Source organism: Bombus flavifrons, chromosome 10, assembly GCF_040668555.2.
Source record: "Bombus flavifrons isolate JBK064 chromosome 10, iyBomFlav1_principal, whole genome shotgun sequence".
In the NCBI taxonomy this organism is placed as follows: domain Eukaryota; kingdom Metazoa; phylum Arthropoda; class Insecta; order Hymenoptera; family Apidae; genus Bombus; species Bombus flavifrons.
Genome location: NC_138451.1, coordinates 14,684,302 through 14,707,151, shown reverse-complemented (window position 1 = coordinate 14,707,151; position 22,850 = coordinate 14,684,302). Strand labels below are relative to the sequence as shown.

General features: G+C 33.9%; 5 protein-coding genes across 9 annotated transcripts in view; 3 read left to right on the top strand and 2 right to left on the bottom strand.

Annotated features, from left to right (window-relative positions):
* On the bottom strand, nucleotides 1-2,733 carry LOC138184484 (peptide deformylase, mitochondrial). The gene is made up of 3 exons (XM_069122497.1): nucleotides 2,427-2,733; nucleotides 1,673-2,050; nucleotides 1-297 (listed from the first exon to the last, which is right to left on the bottom strand). Exons 1-3 carry the CDS (start codon nucleotides 2,655-2,657, stop codon nucleotides 202-204), a joined length of 705 nt encoding a protein of 234 aa, XP_068978598.1. The 5' UTR covers nucleotides 2,658-2,733; the 3' UTR covers nucleotides 1-201.
* Nucleotides 2,734-3,158: 425 nt separating this feature from the next.
* Hibch (3-hydroxyisobutyryl-CoA hydrolase) lies at nucleotides 3,159-5,784 on the top strand. 3 transcript variants are annotated; one of them, XM_069122490.1, is made up of 8 exons: nucleotides 3,159-3,473; nucleotides 3,543-3,738; nucleotides 3,922-4,076; nucleotides 4,161-4,402; nucleotides 4,500-4,741; nucleotides 4,813-5,032; nucleotides 5,121-5,308; nucleotides 5,478-5,784. In XM_069122490.1, the coding sequence occupies exons 1-8, from the start codon at nucleotides 3,471-3,473 to the stop codon at nucleotides 5,606-5,608; spliced, it is 1,377 nt and encodes a 458-aa protein (XP_068978591.1). In that variant the 5' UTR covers nucleotides 3,159-3,470; the 3' UTR covers nucleotides 5,609-5,784. The 3 variants fall into 3 exon arrangements, with proteins under 3 accessions (XP_068978591.1, XP_068978592.1, XP_068978593.1); XM_069122491.1 differs by having other exon boundaries at nucleotides 3,160-3,393; XM_069122492.1 differs by having other exon boundaries at nucleotides 3,169-3,473; nucleotides 3,543-3,630; nucleotides 4,030-4,076.
* Nucleotides 5,785-6,064: 280 nt separating this feature from the next.
* Sar1 (Secretion-associated Ras-related 1) lies at nucleotides 6,065-8,517 on the bottom strand. 3 transcript variants are annotated; one of them, XM_069122500.1, is made up of 6 exons: nucleotides 8,386-8,517; nucleotides 7,876-7,972; nucleotides 7,502-7,621; nucleotides 7,161-7,226; nucleotides 6,833-7,068; nucleotides 6,065-6,744 (listed from the first exon to the last, which is right to left on the bottom strand). In XM_069122500.1, the coding sequence occupies exons 2-6, from the start codon at nucleotides 7,916-7,918 to the stop codon at nucleotides 6,628-6,630; spliced, it is 582 nt and encodes a 193-aa protein (XP_068978601.1). In that variant the 5' UTR covers nucleotides 7,919-7,972; nucleotides 8,386-8,517; the 3' UTR covers nucleotides 6,065-6,627. The 3 variants fall into 3 exon arrangements, with proteins under 3 accessions (XP_068978601.1, XP_068978600.1, XP_068978599.1); XM_069122499.1 differs by having other exon boundaries at nucleotides 8,172-8,427; XM_069122498.1 differs by having other exon boundaries at nucleotides 8,250-8,425.
* Nucleotides 8,518-8,744: 227 nt separating this feature from the next.
* mRpL1 (mitochondrial ribosomal protein L1) lies at nucleotides 8,745-10,723 on the top strand. Its single transcript, XM_069122495.1, has 8 exons — nucleotides 8,745-8,937; nucleotides 9,131-9,329; nucleotides 9,411-9,615; nucleotides 9,714-9,896; nucleotides 9,971-10,085; nucleotides 10,166-10,284; nucleotides 10,362-10,459; nucleotides 10,553-10,723. Exons 1-8 carry the CDS (start codon nucleotides 8,928-8,930, stop codon nucleotides 10,680-10,682), a joined length of 1,059 nt encoding a protein of 352 aa, XP_068978596.1. The 5' UTR covers nucleotides 8,745-8,927; the 3' UTR covers nucleotides 10,683-10,723.
* A 563-nt stretch (nucleotides 10,724-11,286) lies between these two features.
* Nucleotides 11,287-22,850, top strand: part of Cad99C (cadherin 99C) — a 75,253-nt gene continuing 63,689 nt past the window's right edge. The window contains exon 1 of the mRNA XM_069122485.1: nucleotides 11,287-11,841. Coding sequence (XP_068978586.1) covers nucleotides 11,839-11,841 — 3 coding nt within the window. The 5' untranslated portion in view covers nucleotides 11,287-11,838. The remainder of the gene's footprint in view (nucleotides 11,842-22,850) is intronic.

Sequence of the window (22,850 nt, the reverse complement as noted above, 5' to 3'; positions counted from 1 at the left end):
TGTTCTCCCACCGATTATTGATATATATCCGCTTAATAAAGGCAAACTAATATAAGTGATATAAATAATTTCAAAAAGTGTTCAAAATCACAGTATTTTATACAGTAGTTTATCATACTACATATCAACTTAACTTGCTAACAGATTATATCTAATAATATAAATTCGTGTACACATTATAAAAGCTATTCCACAGAATACTTAACTTGGTATCTTCTTTACATTAGTGCAATTTTCTTCGTCCCATTCTATATAGTCGAATGTAAGCGGAAACATTCTATCAGTATATATTAAGCCCTGAAAAAAAAAAACAAATAATTGCATGACAATTTGTGATATCTACACAAGCATTTATCAATCAGTATATTATTACATCTCATTAACTCGGTAATAAAAAATTATACTTGATGGAGTTATTGCTGGACGAGTAAGACCACAGTTTGCTAAATTAATACCTAACGGAGTTAACCTCATCTGGTTTTCCCCTTCACATGGTTGTCTTTGTTCTATCAGTCAAAATCGTGTACGATCTTATTTGAGGGACTTATTAGTTATTATAAATCTATTTCGACAATTTTTACTAGTTTATCCGTTTGAGTTCTAAGCACATTTGAGCGCTACGGACGGCTGACGGTATTTTCTATTTCATTGTTATCTTCTCAATAATTTTTATTGAACAAAACTTGAAATATTTATAAACTAATAGTATGCATATATAGTAATATAGATGTATTTCATAAAATAACAAATATGACGAGCGCTATTTCGCCGCTTGCTTCTCTTCGCAATCGATCAAGACAAGCGCTATAGCGCTTTTTCGACCCTGTTTTTTCAGAAACCCCGGGATCTCAAACGGTTATCCCAAATTTATTTACAACCATGAGAACATCAACATAGACAAAACAAGAATTCTCATGCTGTTCATATATAAAACACTGCTCTTTAAAATGATTTTGCAAAAAGAAAAAAAGAGGCCATTTATAATTTTCCATGTTCTAATAAATAAAATACATAATAAATTTAGCGATTGTTCTTAACATTAAGTATATCTATATATCCTTAAGTATATCTACATTTTTCAATACATTACACTACAGGCGAACAGCAAAACAAATATCCTATTTTGAACAATAAAAAGTAAAAAATAAAAAATAAAGAGAAAATATTGTTGTGTGATGAATGATAAAGATCATGTCGAAAACTATTAATATAAATCATATTAGATCAGAAAGTACTAGTAATTAAGTTATCCAGAATGAAACAGTTCTATAATTATATAACTAAAGACCATTATACGTATCTTACATCATTAATAAGAAAAGCTATTAAAGCTAACATATTTATTGTAAGATGGTTGAAAAAATATACGATATATATATAAATAAAAACTATAATGAATAGGAAAAATTATTTAAAAACTTAATGCGGATGTTTAAGTAATTTAACAAAAATTATTTCTTCGTAGTTTTACCACTTCACAATTAAATTAAATATTAGAAGTGAGAAGTTATATATTATAGAAAAGAATATTTATTTTTTGGATAGATCTTTACAGAAAAAGATAACTTGAGAAAATGTACAAATTCTAAAACGCGTTTTCTTCGGAAACTATAGATAACAATCGAAATAATAAGTGACAGAAAGCAAACTGACGAAAAAAGTGGTAACTTACTTTTAAATGATCCATTTCGTGGTGAGCGATCCTAGCTAACCAACCATTTGCTTCCCAACAAAATGGTTTTCCAAATCGATCAAGTGCTTTGATCTGAATTCCTTTCGGCCTTGGTACTTCTGCATGAAAATGCTCGAGGCTTCCGCATGTTTCATCAAATATCAGTTCTTCGGGATTTATTATCTGCATTTCTGGATTAATGAAATATGTCAACGGAAAAGGATCAATTTGACAATGTGATCGTATGGTTGGATGAATATCATTCACATAGTCCTCCGTTACTTCGATAGCAAATATTTGCCAGGATAAACCGATTTGTGGGGCCGCTAATCCTACTGTGTCAGATTTTTTCAATATTTTATATAAATGATCGAGTACCTATAGTAAATAAATAAACATACGTCATCATCGTAAAATGGATTGCAACATAGAAAGAACGACTTTGTTATATTATTATAATATTTTTTGGATAACTTCTCTGCATGTAGATATATTTTCACAAGAAAAAGTATCTTACAGAGTACACAGAGGTACATATTAGAGAGAGATAATTTCCTCTTTGATATCACTTTAGTATACTAATAAGTTTAGCTATATATTTTTCTGATATTTTTCTTTTATTAAAAAACATAAATAAACAAGTTAAAATTAATTTGAAATATTTTATTGATTTGTAACAGGAAGAAATTAGATTATTGTATTATTATTAGAATAGCTATAACAATTATTTAAAGATATAAGAAACAAAACATACCTTTTGAAATTCTACCGTATGTATCTCTTTTGTGTCGACAGGTGACGCTTTCTGTCGCAAAATAGGATTACCAACTTGACAAATGTGATCATAAGGAGGTTTTGCAGTTTCGACTGTTTCTCGAAAATATATCGAAAGAAGTTGTTTAATGCTTCGAAAACTAAGAGAACGTGAATTACACTTCTGCACATTCTTCACACATTTACTGATCAAAGTGGAATATTTGAACATTGTAATGATTACTGTTTTACAGTATCTTTAAGATCGTTTAGGACAGTCAGTAGGTTATGCGTCCACAAAGGCTATAGATATGTTGGTACTGCTTTAGCCAAAATCGCATATATATATATATCGTATCTATTCTGTCTCGGCGCGAAAATATGATACCAATTCGCCTTAGTTAGACACAAATATTGTAAATATTTTTAAGAATTACAAAAATAATCATAATATAGTTACAAAATTGATATAATAGAGAATTTAATAAACTATTTAATATGACCACCTATTGCACAATATTATTTGCGTATGATTATAGTGGTCGATTCTTTATTCTATTTAATGTTACAGAATATTTAAAAAAAAGTATTTTTTATAAATCTTAAAAGATATTATTCTTTCGCATAATATATGATATCTGCTAATAATTGCTTTATGTATATATAATGATATTTAATTAGTATAAATGATATATGTATATGTATTTTATTATTACAATGTAACGATATGATGTATTTTTAACGTAATATAACTTTCAATTTAACTACAATGTATAAATTGTGTTTTATATACTGTCAACATATTTTACACTTATTACATAATATCTCGAGTGATTTCAAAATGACAACTATCATTATGTTACGCGTATGCGTAAAAAAAACAAGAATATCAACATACTAATTTAAAGATATTCCATAACCTGTGTGATTAAACATTTCTTAATGTACTTACTGGATACGTTTGTGCTGTAATATTTTACATTATTTGTACTAATATTTTGTATTTTATTATTAATTTGTACAAAATAGATAATAAACAGCCAAAATGGTAATCATTATTTATATATAATTTTACAGTAAAACTACAACTAACATATATATACCTTTTTTTTGTTAGATAAAAAGTGGTACATTAAAACTAAATTGCGTAGCTGGTAATTCAATTAATAAACTTAGGTATTTATCAGCACAAGGTTCTGGTACAGGTAAGGACATGGGTTTAAAATTTGACAATCACAATCCAAAGCCTATTATATTACCACCTGAAACAATGCCATCGACACCATATCCAACTCCTGTGGTAGAAATACCAGGTTTTTTTTAAAAAGAAATCTATTTTAAGTATAATTATAATGAAAGATCAAGTCGTTATTAAATTCTACATAATAAAAGTTTATTTAGTTGACAATAATTCTATGCTTGAAAATAGAATAGACGTATGAATTAAATATTGATAATAGATTAATTTATGAATTATATATATTATTACAACTTAGGCCCTATAGTTGAACCTACACTTCCTCAGTCGATACCTCAACCTCAACCTCAACCAGATTCTAAACCACCTACTGAAATTCCAATGCCTAATAAAACTACAATTGCAGCCAAGGAAGTACAACAAAACATAGAAGATGATGTCTTGTTTGAGGATGTATGTATATTTATAATTATAAAATAAACCAAGCAAGTGTAAAAATTAAATATTTATTATAAATATCTTTCACATTGAAATAAGGTGGGAAACAAAGGTGTTATTATATTAAATCGTCCAAAAGCACTGAATGCCTTAAATTTGTCAATGGTTGAAAAAATATACCCAGTACTTAAAAAATGGGAATCATCTAAAAGATTAGTAATAATAGAAGGTGCGGGAGAGAAAGCATTTTGTGCAGGTGGTGATGTGAAATCTATCGTTAATACATTAAGAGAAACTGAGAATAAAATCTTAGGTGAAACATTTTTCAGAAAGGAGTATACGTATGTTATAAAATAACTTAAACAATACACTCTCACATATACTTTACAAATTAATAAAATTATTTAAATAATTAAATTTTTCATTTGTTAAATATAGTTTGAATTACCTCATTGGTAGATATAAAATACCGTATGTGGCTACAATAGATGGAATAACTATGGGTGGTGGTGTTGGATTATCTGTTCACGGTAAATATCGGATCGCAACAGAGAAGACATTATTTGCAATGCCAGAAACAGCAATTGGATTATTTCCTGATGTTGGTGGGACTTTTTTTTTACCTAGGTTGAAAGGTAAATTGGGTCTTTATCTTGGATTAACTGGAGATCGATTAAAAGGTATGAGAAATTATTAAATCTAGTAATTGGCGTATTAAGAGCTTTCTCATAGCTATGTATCATGTTGAAAGGCATTGATGTAGTACTTGCTGGCATTGCAACGCATTTCATTCCTTCCGAAAAGTTGCCATATTTAAAACAAGATCTATTAACAACTGAACAATCTGATGTTAAAGAAGTCTTAAACAAGTATCAATGTATAAAATTCAATCAAGAATTCAGTTTAGCACCATATATGAATAAAATTGATACATATTTTTCTGCATCATCTGTAGAAGAAATAATACAAAGGTAAAATGATTCTAACAATGATTAAGCTATGTAGGATTATAATTTATTACTTTAATATTTACTTAATGCTTATTTTATTTTAATGAAGATTAAAAGAGGATAATTCAGAATGGGCCAAAAATACATTGCAGATGTTATTAAAAGCATCTCCTACTTCTCTAAAAGTCACTATGCGTGCTATTCAAAAAGGGAGCACATTAAATCTGTCAGACTGTTTAAAAATGGAATATAGATTAGCGTGTACTGCATTGAGCAGAACAAGCGATTTTTGTGAAGGTGCGTATAAGTGCATGTTTATTTATAAGTGTATACTCTTTCCTTCAAAACAATTGTACTTCATGCAAATATATAAAGCCTATTTATATTATTATTATTAATATTATTATTATTATCATCGTCATCGTCATCGTCATCATCATCATTATCATTCTCACTGTTACTACAGGTGTAAGAGCTCTTTTAATCGATAAAGATCAGAAACCAATGTGGAATCCTAACAGTTTAAGAGAAGTAACAGATGCTTATGTAAATCAACAATTTACAAAACTTTTAGAAGAAAAAGAATTGCAGCTTTGAAACTGATCAGAATATTAAGGAAATGGCACAATAAATGAATATTATATAAAATATAACGCACGCGCGCGCGCGCGCGCACGCACGCACGCACGCACGCACACACACACACAAAGTATACATTATGTATGAAAAATAATGAACAAAATATATAAGTGCTTATAATTATTATGTTAATACATACAAATTTTATTTCCAAATCCTTTTCTAATTTTTTGTTAATCAAGTTTGCACAAACATTTATATAATTAAGGACAATTTGTAATTTTTTTTACAAGATTTTATTAATATCTCAAAAAATTGCTACCAAAATGTAACTACTACAATATTGATAGTTCTGTAATGAAACGTATGTGCTTCCACCCTTTTTATAATTCGTACTTGTATTTTATTTAAAAAAGAAAAGAAGAAAGTGATTTTCAAAAAGGGGAAATGACAGTGTATTAAGCAAGCAAAATGTATCACTTCCTGCTTTATTCATATCTTTACTTTTGAAGTAAAAAAAGAAAAGCCAAACCAAATACATTTATAACATCATAATTTTTAATTTTGAGAAATTTGCTTCAGATATTTTCAATGTAATTAAAACATTTACGTTATAAAAAATAATTTTAAGAAACACTTAAAATTCTTAAATAGTTTATTACTTTATTTATCAAAATGTTTATATCATTTTTATTATGTCAAGTACTTCCATAATATAATTTGCAAAATGACAAAAATTCACAGAATTTGTATGGAATTAAAAAAATTTATATAGATTGTAGGCTCCATGTATTAAAATAAAAGAAATTAGTTCTATCACGTTTGTCATATTGTATTTTTTGGATGTTTTTTTTTTTTTAAACTTATTTGCACTGTTCTGAATCTGTTTTATTGCAGTTTATATATTGATATTCCTTTCCTACTGCACAATTCACATAAAGGATAATACACTTCTGTAATAACATCCAATATGAATCAGAGGAAAGGGAAATGTAATAAACTGCCACAAATCTGAGTATTTAAATCATTTTATGCATTCAGTCAATGTACTGAGCAAGCCAGCGAAAGCCTTCGCCATACCCTTGTCTTTTCAGTACTGAACACATAAATAATTCCAGTGGACGACCAGATATTTCACTGCGAGAAATTTTTCCCTAGAATTTATATGTACATTATTATATTATATTATTATATGATTATTATATGATTATAATACATGTCAAACAAATTGTAACTATCTACCTTTCCTGTTGTTTGACCATACAAATTGAAGTAATTTCTAAGTTCATCCTCTGATGCTGCACCTGGTTTATCGATTTTATTACCTAGCACTAAAACTGGACATGCACTAAGTTGTTCATCTGTTAAAAGTGCATCAAATTCAGCTTTTGATTCTGGTAACCGTGATGTGTCACTTGCATCAACAAGGAACACTATGGCATCCACTGCAGGGAAATAGTCTTTCCAGACTCTTCGAGCTATAAAGGAAGAATATTTTATCATATTTTAACAAAAATAATATTGTACAATTTAACTATAGCCAGCAGTGAAACAAGTCAATTAATTATACCTTGAGGATGTCCTCCAAGATCGAATGTTGTGAACCTCATGTTTCCAATAGAAAGTTCTTCTGATGCTGAAGCATAAAAACATATGCGATACCATTATATAATGTACTACGAATAAATTTAATTGTACTGAATTGTAAAGTATAATTAAAAAATATTGAGACTGAATTGGCATAAATCAAAATTACTTAAAGATAAATATCTGGAATCAACTTTTTGTAAGAAATTTTTATGTTAAGCTATAAATGATATGTATATTAAGTAAAATTACATAAGAACAATTGTGTCGTATGTAAATTTTTAGATATACATGCATATATAAATTATCTTGAATATTGATTACTTGGATGCAATGTAGGCACATGTTGAGCTAATCGATCATCTTTTAGCATGTGAAGTAATGTAGTTTTGCCTGCATTATCTAAACCAAGAAACAAGAGTTTACCACTCTTCTTCCAAAGACCTAAAAATTCCAAACAAAAATTATACACAATACACAAACAAAAATCAAACCGAAATCAATGTTAAAGATATTTAACGATCTGATAAAATTTGTATGTTTTTTTATTAGGGAAAAGAAGAATATAATAAAGTCAATTCACATGCATCTTTAGCATGACTTTATAAATATAAATATAATACAAATGTATTATATACATAGATTAAGATATATATTAAAAATACAATCATATACAAAATTATGGAAATTACACTCACCAAGATAATTCAAAACACCTGCAAACCAGTCCCAAATGAACATATTTGTAGATATGAATGAATGTCAGCTCCACTATATACTAACTATCGAATGACTCTGCAACAATGATGAGTTGACAAGATTATCATGTGTAAGTAATTGCGGTTATAATAGAAACCACCTATTAGATTCATTACAGCCTTGATACAACTCAAGATATATCTAAATTATAAGAAAAGCTCTACTAAAGTATATACGTATAAATAATAGTACCTACAACTGGTTATCTATGGTCAAACAAACATTAAATCATTACCGTTTATTACATCGAAATGAAGAATGGTATTTGGAATATAATCGGTGAACGATTATAGTTGAAATGCGATAGACTTACCAGATCTCGCCTACGAATAACAGTTTTATAATGTTTAGTTCACCACCACCAAATCGCAAAATCGCAAACGGGTCAGAAAAGCGTTCGCATGGTATAATTATGTAAAACTCGTTTCTTCGTCACTGGACTAACGTACCCTATATGAAATATATGAAGCTGCAAAAGACGGAGAAAAAGTGTTTTTCTCGCTATACAAAGCACAACTTTAACGAGCCTAGTTGGCTGGCAGTTGGCACTGATGACGTCTACTTCCGTCTGCCATATTGTCAAAATAGTGCTGTTTCATAAATGCACTAGATTAATTACTTCGAATTTTATTCCATTTTTCAAGTTATCATTTTGCATATGTATGATGACAAAAGTTATATCTGTTTAGTTTTTTTTTTAAACCAATTTACTTTATTCTGTGATTGCAACGAAGGATTATAAAAACATTTTGACGTTACAGAAAGAAAGAAATAGAATTTTTATGTACAACGAGTATTCACATTATAGTTATAAAAGATATACAATGTATATAGTATAACTTAAACAAGTTATCAACAATATCATTTAGTTTTTATTATTTTATTAAGATTTTATTTATATCGGGTATTTAGAAATATAATATCCCTAGCATGTGTTTTATTTGGTAATTGTCTTAACCTATTTAAGCTTGTTTTATGTACAATCACGACAATGTTAGCAAGTAAGTTATTTTTAATTTGTATATATTTTCAAAATATGGTTGTCTTAATAAACCTATATAATACATTTCACGAAGCGTATCAGAAAATTATATATGATACATAGAATTTTGTCTATAACCTGGAATGTACTTTTCGGATACGGATATATAGTTATTGGTTTTATTTTTGAATAAATTTAACTGATATCTGCAGGTTGGTTGATTAACAGTTTCCGTAGTGCATATAACCATAATGCTGGATACAATATAGGTTCATACATGTTTATGCAAAGTCGCGATTATGCAGCTAGGAAAGGAACAAGAGAAAAGAGGAGGTTAAAGCTTAGAAAGAAGAAAGTTAAGGCAGTAGTTGAACAAGTGGGATTTATCCCACATAAACTGCGTAAGAAGGAGTGAGTAATTTGTAGTTTTGAGTTTATTGTCATAGTATATATCGTTACAATGTATAGAGTACCTTGATAATTTAATAACAGTACGAAGGTGGAAGTTTGTCCACTTACTACCATCGATGAAAGTTGGAAATGGAAAGCAGTCGACGATGTGTACATAGTAAAATGTCATCAGCAGCCGGTGTATTCGTTAAAAGAAGCTATAGAAAATCACCGTGAAACACATCATCCAACTGTGCTTAATAAGCCTAATGCAGTTGTTAATGCATTTATAGAATTAAATATGAGGGTAAAAAATGATGATTAATATTTTTATGCAGTTTTTATCATATGTTATAGTAGACGAAGAATACTTGTCTAATAGAAGTGTTTTATAAAATATACTAGCGTGAGAAGAAGAATAGGTTTCTTGATAGATTTACGAGAATCATTGATACACCACATATATTTGCTTATGGGGAAAATAAGAGAACGGTGTTAGCCTTTTCCAAGAATCTCCAGGAACAGGAGGATGCTAGAAATGCTGGAGCTGACATAGTCGGTGGTGTTGAACTGATAAAAAGGATTCAAGTAAGTTAAACCATTACACAGTAATGGTATATAACATTATAAAATATGTATAAATATGAATGTAACGATTACAGAATGGGTCATTTGCTTTCAAAGAATATGATTGTATCGTAGCTCATGCTGATATTTTAGCCGACTTGTTATTAATTAGGGGCTTGCTAAAAAGGAGATTTCCAAATTTGAGAACAGGTAAATAAACATAGTCGTTAAACATAAGGGGTTGTTTACAATTATTAAATTTTTAAATATCGATAACTTAAATATTTCAGGTACTTTGGGTAATAATACGAGCCAATTAGTTAGAAAGTTCAAAGATGGAATCTCATATACTGCAGAGCCTCATAAATCTTTCAAAGAATATGGTCAAATTAACGTGTCTTTTGGTTTGGTAAATTCTTAACGTATAACATTGTACAAAAAAACTTGATAAAGAATATGTCTTTAAGCTGTTTGTTTAATTATTAGCTTAACATGAACACGCAGGAATTGGAAGAAAACTTTTCCTCGCTAATTAATGACGTTGAGTCGATGAGACCAAAACGCGATGGATTATTTATCGAGAGGTATATATATGTATTTAAATTGGTAAATAATACACGAAACTTTCATGAGATAGTAAAGTACCAGAATAATGCAAACATTTAAAAACGTTGCAGAGTTCAAATTAGTAGTGAATTGTCTAAAGAAATTTTTAAAATTAACTATCAAGATTACCTTGCAACAAGTAATAAAGAGGAAAGAAAAGAGCAAGAACAAGATGAAACAGCAATTATTACTGCGAATTAATTGTTTGATGTATCGCAAATAAAATTATTCCTAACTATAAATTAAGCGTTATATTATTGTTGTTTACCTATTCCACAAATATATTATTTGTGTGTGCGTGTGCGTTTTTGCGTGTGTGTACATACATACATACATGCATACATACATATATACATACGTGTGTGTGTGTGTGTGTGTGTATATATGCCACTAATTGGTTGGTACAATTATTTTCTACGAAATGTGATATGATAAAATTTTCCATACATAGTGTACGTATGTAGGTATATGTACATGTCCCACATTATCTTACTTTATCGTGTTAAAATAAAAAGATTTGTTCAGAACATTATACATACATGTATTTAAGAGTATATTAAGTCTTAATTAACACGAATATATCGAATACAACATATTAAGATTTGAGGTTTAAATATTTCGGGGATATAATATGATAATAGACTCTATTTATATATAAATATTCGTATATAAGTATATTGATGTATGCAAGTAGAGAGCACGAATATGAAAGAATAAGACGAAGCGAAGTGAAGCAAAGGTAAAGAGAATGGAGAATGGTGAGCGATCGTGGTGGTGAATAGAGTGGAGGGGCAACGGCTTACCTACCTGCCCGGTTGAGAGCTCAGTCGGTGTCCGCCAGGTTGAAAATCCGTGACTTCTCCTCGTTTCGTACGTGACTTTTCCCATTTTTATTAAAACGGCGCGAGAAAAGTCGAGAAAAAAGATATGAAATACAGCGAAACACATAGAGCTGACAACTACTCTTTATTCAATGCTGGTTAAAACGTACCCGTTGATGAAATTGGCGATGAACATCAGATTTTCTTAAATTAGCAGAAAGTCAGGAAGACGTTAGACAAGGCTTTTTCTGTGCAAACTCGATTACAGTGGATGTGAGTGCGCGCTTCGATACATGCGCGATCCCACGCGTGTCGCAGACAACGTGTGTGTGTGTGTTTACATATGGTGATCTGTGTCGACTGTGTAACAACCAACAAGCAAGAATCGTGATTTTGGATTGCAGCAAATTCGTCGACGACCGATTAGTGTTACCGGCTATTTTATAGACATGCTTGGGTTCGACAGCAGACAGTAACACTAGGTGACACACCGGCGTATATAACACACGTATGAGCATACACTAGCACACACAGTTATGGTAAGTACATATATATATACTACTTATGAGAATGTGTCCAATTGTCCAAGTACTTAAACTCTGTTCGACGTGATAGACGTTGTAGGATAAAAGCATTGTTTCATTGAAATATCTAATTTAATAAATTTTATTATTTATGTTTAATAACGCATTTAACCGATTGTAAGAATCATGCATATATTATATATAATTTATTTTCAAAACTATATATTTTATTCATTTTACGTATATTACGCCTGAAAAGAGAAAAATGCTTTATTCTATAGATAGCAGATGGTAGTAGCGTGCATTTGAAATGCGTTTTTTGTTTAGTTTTACGATAGGAAAGAAGAGGGAGGGAGAACATTAAATAGAGTGAGATACAAAGAAATTGATATTTTTCTATAAAATATATCATTCTAAACAGAAATTGTATTATATATGTTATATTATATTATATATGTATCGAAAAATAGTTGTTGTATCGAAAATAAAAAAAGGGAACTCGTGTATATTCAGGTATAAAATCGCATCATTCGCATACTCTTTTTTCACTTATCATAGGTAACGTGTTAAAATTGACACAAAGAATAAAAAGAAGTTGCGAGTGAGTTGGAATATTGAAGCTAGTGTAATGGAATATTTGAATTGAGATAGTTAAATCGTGATAAATCCAATAGATTCATTGAATCGTACTTACGTTGTCCTATCGTGAATAGTTGGCGCTGTGTACCAAACGTTTGATCGCATTCGAAATAAAGTCTAAAGAAAAGAAGAAGAAGGTAATTAGATATTTTTGTTGCGATATATATTCATCGTCTATCGTAGATTTTACGACTCGAATCGTTGCGAATTCCTTATCGTTTGAGATTCGATGAAACCGATTGTATGAAATGTAAGTAGCGATTATTACAATCAAATTTGTAACACGCATCAAGTTTAATTATAGGAGGTATAAAAGTGTTTGGCACAAATCAAGTATTTCGTTAACTGTGAAATTGAATCGAATCCGACAGGTGAAAGCGTTTTGTTGCTACGTGGAATCGAAGCATATTACGAAGAAGTAAATGCACGTATGTCGAATCCTTGTATGCACAATGATCGTATGTACATGCCAACACGTGCTACTCGATGGGGATAAAGATAACAAGTCAGAAGCAACAATCGTTCATTCACGTTGCTGGTAATAACAGGGTTGCGAACACGTTGACTCTTTGATCGACGTTTTATTTTATTATGACGTTCGGTTAAACAGTATCATCGATAAATTGTTCTTTTATCGTGAATACGGAAAGGATAAATATCAGTACGAAGTCGATCATTTCCAAGATCCAACTTTTAGACTTTTAAGTTTATTAGTATAGGTATAAGTTTATAAGTTTATTAGACTTTTAGTCTAAAGTTAAAAAAATAATCTCGACGAGCGTTTAGAGTATATTAAGTGACTTTTTAAGATCACACAAAGTCTTTGCAACTCTATAAAAAGATCTATCGTCTTCGTTTAAATAATCTCTCGAGTTTTTCTTTAATCACTTATCGAGGCTAAATTATAACACTTTGTTCACATAACAGTATCCAACATCGATATTGTCACGATTCAACGACAGTTTGTACCGATATTATGAAATTATTCTTTTCCATACGCGTATTCCTAACGAGTTGTTCGGTTGGTCATGCGTGTAGATTGCTGCAAAACTTTTACAAGCTAATGCAAATGATACCTTTAGGGCTACGTAGGTATCTTTGGTTTGACGTTTCCTTTTCCTGTCTCCACCAACGCGCGGTTGTACCTACTCTAATTGCAACGTAATTATGCAATGCGAAAGAATTCCCTCTGTACTGTGTAGTGTGCGACCTGTGGTCCCTGTAAACATTTGATTCCACGCATCGTGACGCCTATAAAAAGTAACTAATTAATATTATTGTGATACGCACGGAGCAATTATGCTAAACCGCAAACTCTATTCTTCCGCCTGTCGTGACAATCATAATAAATATTATTTCATCGTGCTGTCGGTGTATCATGAAAATCTAGACGAGATACAGCAGCGTGGTTTGATCGTTCAATGGCAGACGGTGGTTTCTTATCCTTTTTCTTCTTAATCCACCTTTGAACTCGATTTTCTTTTTTTCTTTTTTCTTTTTTTCTTTTTTTCACTCTGGGAAAGTTAGGAGGCAGCGCAAATTCCCTCGAGTTCCAAGACTCATTCAGTCCCCAAAGCGACTGGCAAACCTCGTATCGGAAATCTCTTATCTCTGTAAATCTGAGAACAATGTGCACATAACGAAAGACGCTTAAGTGGAAACTCTGGCACTTACCCTCCAATTAAATAACATTTCCTTTATCCGTACAACGATAATTCGCTTATAATTTTTAGGCTACTATTTTTCCGTAAATACATGACTAGAGACATACGTAGATCTACATAGAAGCATTCTATTCGGCGGTACAATTAAGTAGAAAGTGCGCGAGAATTGTGCGAGTGATTTTATCCGATTGTATCTTAATCGATATTTCTGTAATTTACCTTGTTCCGCATCGCGGTTATCTGCTTTTCCGCCTATACCTGTATCTATTCTATCTATTCGTCGTTCCTTACATTGCTGCAAGTAACAAGAAGCGAGAGGATAATAATCCCGATCTAACTTTCTATCAATGTGATCTTCATCCGAACAGCCAACCTGTAACAGAATGTCCGTACGTGATCGTGATAGCGGCATATGTGTGTGCCTGTGTGTGTGCGCGCGTGTGTGTGATTTACTTTCGTTACCGTTACCTGGCATAGTTACGAACCTTCTAAGATGTACGTATTACGTTCCGAGTAGTTGAAATATCTGGTCTTTTTGTTGAACGAGTAATAGAAACAAAAGTTGGAAAATAACCAGGATCGATCGGACAAAGGGGGAAAAGGAGAAGAAAAGCTGGACGATATGCGTATAATTCGCGTTAAGATATAACATGTTAAACGAAAAGAGGGACAAAAGTGCAAGGGGTTAACGTCGATCGCGACAACTTTTTCTCCGATCGACGGTCTCTGATAGAAAACCTGCCTATCCACTTTGCCATTGGTTTCAGACGTCTCCTGTGGTCAACTTCTAAGTGGATTCGCGTGTACTTGTGATTCTTTCGGTTAAATCATGTGGCACGCACAATCTCGAAATCATCGGGCATGGCAGTGTTTTATCGTTGTTTCTTAAGAAAGAACTTTGCTCGATTGTTGTGGAAATTGATAAAATGTAGTAGATGGAAAAGGAACGCATAAAAGGGATCGACAGGTATCGGCCTTGGAAAAATGACAGACACGAAATGGTTATTGTATTAGAGTCGACCGGTTTTTCTTGTTGCTGACTTCCTTCGTGCGACATACACCGTTTCCTCCGATTCGACGACGAGTGGCACTCCCAATTTGTTATCCGAATCCTTTTAAAAGCAAGATTTTTTTTTTTTTCATTTGGTAGACCATTTACAATCAATTCTCATTGAGAATTATAAGTAAATACTTTTGACGTGGTACTGTAACTTGGATTATAAGAGTTTATAGTATGTTTGATTCTAGTTGAATCTAACGCTTCGATCTAAAGGGTATTGTCTTTTTAATCCGCGGATCTGGTCCGTCGTGTCAAGCAATTGGATAACTAATGGGTTTTGGCGGTTGTTAACTCTTATATTATATCTGTTTCTGAACTTGGATATTTCTTCTTTAACTGTGGGTATCTTAAGATTGCGATGTATCGTTTCGTTGGTAACATACCAAGGATCTATTAGCATCTATCAAGAATCTTAGAGTTTTTGATTGGAATCGTAATTAAAAGCAAGATGGCAGACCAAAGTGTTCAACTTTTCGTAAAGCGTGCACATGTACTTATAAAATACAAACTTTAGGTATCGATGATTTTTTTTTTTTTTTTTTTTTTTGTAATTTATAACGTTTTTGATAAAAGGTATTTAGTTTGCATGTAAACATTTCGGAGAAAATGTTAGAAAAACTGGTCTGTTGAACCAGAGAAAGCGAAAGCTGCGTGCTACTAGTTCTATCGGTATGTTTTTATATTTTGTCTGCTCGATTATTACGTAAGACCGTTACCACGGACGCGTGTAAGTACGATTGGTAAATGTAAATTCGGTCGGATCACCAAAACGAGTCGATTGAATTATTATGATTATAAAATGTCAGGAGTCGCATACGCCTATCCCATAATTGGATAACGCGAAAGTCGTAGATATTCGGTCGTAAGTTGTACCTGTGTTTCGACGGAACGTTCGTTTCACTGGGAAAGCTGTTATTAGAAAATTGAATACGCCCACTTGTACAACACAAATCGACTTTAAGATCGTTGCCGTATAAAAAAAACTTGGATTACATTCGAGATTTCAAGGAAAATCAATCGAAATGAAGTTGCGCGAGAGTTCGAATGTTTCGAATATCTATCGTAGAAAATAATTTCTCTGTAAATAACGACAATAGAGGCGATGATAAATCGAGCTTTCTTTTCCTTTTTTTTTTTTTTTTTTTTTTTAAACCGACATTGGTCTTACGCGTCTCGATGAAATTTGAATCGTTCGCTTATACTTAAGATGCCGCGATCGATGACATATAACGGCCGTTAAAGTGGAACTAAATAAAGAATTACAGAGACGCCGAACGACGAATGTGTTGCAGGTGAGTATACGTACGACTTCGATGCATAGGATAGATAAAGAGACGAGTAGAATACGCACGTAGCTGTAACAAAAGAGCGAATTCTCATAGAGATTGAATTAACTTGGTAGGTACATGGCTTTTTCCCACGTCTCAGACATACTGTTTTCGCGTGTTGGAAAACGTGTGACAGCGATCGCTAAATCTTAGATGCACCACCGAGATAAACGTGGTCTTCCTGCTTCTTAACAAACTCGGCGTTAACAGCTGTCTGGAATCAGGACGTAAATGCAGATATAAACGCTACTTATGTAAATTGTCATTATTAAACGTGTTATTCTTTGTAATATTGACACGATTACGCGACACGATATAACTTTGGCGAAATTATCGTCACGTTATACGTTGCTTATCGCAGCCTTTCGCCGATATTCTGCTTTTTTCGAAACGTTCGAACGTATCGCTGTTATTACTTAATCGACTAAATCGTCCGTGTATTCCTGAAACGATTGTGTCTTCTGCATATTCGATTACTTGGACGTTGAACGACGGTCGATACAGTAGTAGATTCGATAGCTTCGTGAGTCATCGTTGTGTATCGTTTCACGGTACAATTTCGTGCCATGGAAATCCAGTTTCGACTTGATCGTGTGTCTTCTATTTTTTTTTATTCCAATAAGAAAATTCTATAACGAGCGTATCGCTACTACACCAGCGTTACCAAGAAAATTTCATGGATCACTTGCAATTTCTCTTGGATCTTTGGATCATCGTGCGAAGTGGTAAATGACGACGAATGATCTACTGTCGCAACGAACGCAACGTTTTACGCTTAGCTTCGGGAGTCGTTTCACTCGACGCGACTTAGCACGAGATTTTACTCTGTTTAGATTTTAGATCGTGCATCACCTTCTTCTCATCAACGTTAATTAGCGGTGCAAAGACAATGTACCGCAATATCCTCTCGCATGAGATATTCTAACATAAAAGTTGGATATTGTTGGAATGCGTGTTTGCACACCCACAGATACAACATTTAGCTAGTCTACGTGTATCCATCGTTTCAAGTTAATTGCCGTCTCTTGTTCTAATTTAGCAGAACCGAATATCGGTATATAATTACGTAAGCGTGTCTTTCTTCTTTAAACTAATACTGTTTTTTTTTCTTGTTTCTTTTTTTTTAGGTACATTACTGTAATACGCGTGTATAAATGTTGTATTATTAGCTTATGAAAGACGACGTGAATATACGTAGAACGTAGAACGAAGTTGACCGATGATCGAACTATAAGCGTTTCTCTTACGAATGCATGCTGCTGTTCTTTTATTCTTTTATATATCGCTGTTCCGAATGAAGATATAGATACGAGTTGCATAATTTTTGGCGGAATGCGAACGACCATGAGCCTTGATGACTATGAGACAAATATAATCGTGTACACGCGTTTCAACGTACGCAAAGAAACGGATTATATGAACGAATATACAATGTACAGTTAGACGAATTGGCCAAGTCGAAGAAGAGGTATCGCGAGCCGTAAGGAGGCAAAAGGGGAAGAGGAAGAGGGGCGAACGTCGGCGTGGAAAGGAGGCCATGGCACCGCGGTGACTTGACCGTCGTCACCGTTATATCTGCGCCTACTGCGAACCACCTCGGTTCACCTTGATTTACGACTAGTTTCGACGTTACGTTTGACCTCTGCATCCACCTGTTCCGAGTGAACACAGCGGTGCATAGACATAGCAGACCCCGGGCAACAGGTATTAGCCGAATAGGACACGCGGAGAATAAATTAAGGCAGCGTTAATACTCCGATCGTGAAGACAGATCGTGAAGATTGCTGTAACGTGATGTTGAAAACACACCTTTTTCGTAGAAAGAAACTATTTCGATAAGCGAAATCGTCGAATCGAAGTACGTTTACGTGAAAGAAGAACGCGTGATCGCCCGAGAGAATGCAGCATGAAATATGGAATGTTAAGCGCAGTTGGAGAATGTTGAAAACTTTATAGATAAGAACATGGATAAATTTGAGATTAGACGATCTTTCGATGCAAAGTCTTGCAAAATTGAACGATCAAAAGTTGGCAACCTTCCTGCCTATCGTGTTTTTCATGGTTCTTGTTCGCTCCTGTAAGCGTCCTTCGAAGGTGCGAAGCAAACCGTGTTTCGATCGTTTTTTTAGCTTGTCTGATTGGTGGCCCCTTGTATCGCGTCGCGTCATATCATGGCGAACAACGAAATAAGTAAAAACGCCGACTGGTCGCTGTAATAAATTCTCGATGGCTAAAATATCTCTACGGAAGGAATGTCGCGTCGCAAACGGCGACGGCAGTCGCGTATTATTTATATAGGAACGATGATTTGAAAGCGAATACGGAACGAAAACGCAAACGATCGATCTGGCAAATTACTTCGTACAGATCGATGGTTCCTTAATTAAACGGCAGGAGAGCCTTTTTCGATCGGTTGTTTCGCTATGATCTTCTCTATTGCATTTACTACGTAGTTTCGAAGGAATGCGATCGTTCGTTTCTGATTTTCATTTTTCCCCGTGGTCTCGTTCCTCCTTTTCATCGCGATCAAACGAAAAATGATGTATGGAGTAGTATTTGCAAGTAATAATAACGAACAAACACCAGAGCATGATATATGCAGTGGGATTTCGTTTATCTGTACTCAATTAATCAGAACGAATCCCTGTCCGACGTTTGATTTACCGAACTTACCGTTCAGCTCCTCTTACGCCAGACGTTCCACTTAACCGTATGCAAGTACAGAGTACGTGTATCGCGATACCTACTATTCGATTAATTTTTTACATAATTAGATCGAGCGGTTATTTGCCTCGATATAAATTATGGAATAGAGAAGAATTCATTCGCCGAGTATCGTCGAATCATAACCTTTGAAATTTCTTACTTCTGAAAGTTAATTATATGTTAGGAACGACACAATGCCGACACAGTGCCGTTCAATCCGCTTTCCCCACTCTATGGCCAGATGGCCAGATCCCCCAAATTGTTATATAAATGTTATATGGCGAATATTATCGTCGGAATAATATAACAATCGTATGCGAAAACATTTTACGCGAGTATAAAATGTTTGGATAATTTCAATGGGACTTTCGCTTTAAAATCGATCGCCGATAGCTGAGAAAAGTTAGGAAATTGCGAAGAAAATTCTGTATACCGTCTATCGAACGTATTTCGCTAATCGAAGATACATTCAGTCTTTTAACATTAAAAACGAAAATATATTTTATACTAAATAATAATCTCAGAATTAACGCGTAAAACACATAGGTATATGATAGATAGTGTAAAATATAAATGTAATAGACGCGTAGTAAAGAATTCTCTTGGATATATTCTTAAATTTCTTAAAGTTATAATTTTCTATTCTTCTTTTGTTATAACATCTTACCTCGTACCTATGTAAGCATTGATTAATTTCGTAATATCTGCCAAGTGTGTCTCGCGTAAGAAAGATACAGAATTGTGGCTTCCTACCTAAGGTTCACAGTTCCGTGTCGAGCGGTGCGCGATCAACTCATATTTCCAACCACGATCACCTAAATGTTTAATCATCGGACAGGAAAAGAAATTTACCCGTATCGCGTGTCTCATAGATATATCGAATTACAATTATCGCATGGAGTTTCAAAGAAGGGGCCAAGTTGACTCTTGTCACCTCCATTTTCAGTAGTTAAAAACCTAAAATACAGGTCGGATCCATGATCCGTAGTAGCACTGTCTCGTAGCTGCTGCGTCGTTCGTACAGCCGGCGTCGTCGTTACGGCGATTCTACGCGAAGTTTCAACCACGAACGCTTCTTAAGCAATTTTTTTAATACCTTGTTTTTAAAATCTTTTCTCGTACGCGTAACCGTGTAACCGTCGCTCGGTCTACTTCAGTATCCAAAATACTCGGAAAAACCTGTCGGTACCACCACACTGAATTCTGCCTATAATTGTGAGTCCGTGATTGCGTTCGTATGCGTGGTTATTGGTTGCCGATCGCCTCCTCAGCCTAGCCGGATAAAATGCCAAACCTACAACATGTCTATAAAGTATAAAGTATAAAAGATAAGAATTAGGTTATCTGGAATGGCCGTTTTTGCGAATATCTCGCAAACTAATGACGATATGGATAGCGATATGGACAGTGATACGACGAGATATCGATAATCGTCGGTTTGTTATGATATCGATTACGCTAAGAATCAATTCCATTGGCGCGTGAGGATAGCTACACTTGTCCCGGGCTAAGAATATTTATGCCATGCGATTTGAAATAAACATATAGTACGCACATTTTACGCGTCATTTTATTTTTCTCTTAGAAAAAGTTCTCGTTCGTTATACGATCCGTTAAATTTGAAATTTAAATTACACAGTACCGTACTATCAGTCGTTACACTTTTAACGAATATGCACCGATTTCTCATTATAGCTAATTGATTTCGTCTTACGCAAAACTGACGCAACTAGCCTAGCTTGCTCTTTACTCGAGCCGAGCAATTAAAACCTCTCGTTAAACCTGATTGTGCAAATGACAGTTAGCCATCGTTAATTTCGTTTTCCTTTCGATCCACGCGTTACTCGTTTTGCGAGCATACCGCCTGACCCCATTATCTTTTCAACGGATGAAATGGATCTTTCTACGAAAGGATCGTTTCCCCGTGGCATCGAGATCGGCGACGATCGAAATATGCGGTACGTAACGTTTCCATGATTTCGTTTGGCCCGATTTTTGTACATTTTCTTAATTAACGAGTTAATTAGCGAGTGTCACTATTTTCGTAACGTGGCTAGAACCGTGGAGAACTCCCGATATACGATACAGTTGGATGGCTGGAAGCTTACTGGTAATTAACTTTCGATTGTTCAAACCTGAACCGCTTTGCACACGACACCAACTGCCAAAACAAAGGAATACGAATTCGTCACGTAGGCATAAGATGAGCGAACATCTAGAAGGGCCGGGTCTTGATCGAGGCTTCGGTCTTTCGGTAACGGTCTAGTCGTAAACTTTTCCTCTCATCTTTACGTGACATTATCGACGACGAATTGTCGATGTATAGCATATAGGTATGTAGTTAACAATGGCTGTTGGCAACGAACTTGAGCGGATATCCTGGGGAGCAGCGAGGAAAATATCTTTCTTACGTGGATGGATGCATTCATCAACCGAATTACCTTGAGAATGCAATTAGTTTTCGGGCACCACCGAACCATCTTTCACTGTATGTAAATAGATACGTTCGTACGGATCGATGTAGCGACGATGTCAATACCGCGAGGTGAATGTGAATTCCTTTGCAGCGACACGTGATAAATGTCAAGTAGAGCTGCCGCGTCGTTTCTGCCGCTGTTTTACAGGTTTCTCTAAGTAATTGTTATTAGCTCGTATATCGAGTGCATATTATACGGTAGTAGGCATTTTTTTTTTTTTTTTTTTTTTTTTTTTTGGTTATCGCGTTATTCTCACAGGACATTAACGTAATGTTCAAGGTAAGTAATCTCTTCCGAATCGTATTCCTTTTTCGTTTGTCCAGTGTCGCTTGTTAAGCTGATTTGCCAGTTTGCAATACGTCAGCGCTATTATCATCGCATTAGTTTCGCATCGATACGAAATTGGCTTGCATTATCGTTTAACTCGTTCCATTTAACAAAATCGAGCAATTTGCACTAGATGTTGACACGGTGATTGTTGCGATTTTCGATCTAGATCCTTCGGATTCTGTTCGAGTTATCGGCGTAACTGCGACGGCCTGGCGTAATAATGGAGTACGTGATTTCTCCACTAGACTCTTTCCTTTCGTCCCACGGTTCTTTCCTTTAATTGTATCGGAAACTCGTTGGTGGAGCGACTCTCCTCTGCTCTTTCCGATGTAAAATTAAATCTTATCCGTGCTATCAACGACATACCGATCCGAACCAAGTACCAAGTCATTGTTTCCGATAGAACGTGCATGTTGATCTTATAGGTCTTATTATCATAGTGTTACATCCCCGTTAAGGTAATTAAGCTGTTGTCGTTACGATACATTGTTAGAACGCAAATGCGAATGAATCGTGATGCGAATGTCGTGCTGTTCATTGTGTCGTGCTACGCATTTATGCGATTTGATAAAACTTGAAGATTGATGGCGAAATGATTAGACGAGCTAGTAAAAACGGTGTACTAACGACAATTTCCAAGGAAGGTAGTGCTCGTTAATGGGAGGAAATATTCGCACGAATGAAAATTATAAGTCTGCTAACGAGTTGGCAATTTGTTAATTACGACGATCGGATAAAACGCTCGACACGTTTGGATTTTACGATTTACTTTTACGCTGGGACATGGTAGTATGTTATGATTAGCTGTAGCAAAGTTTCA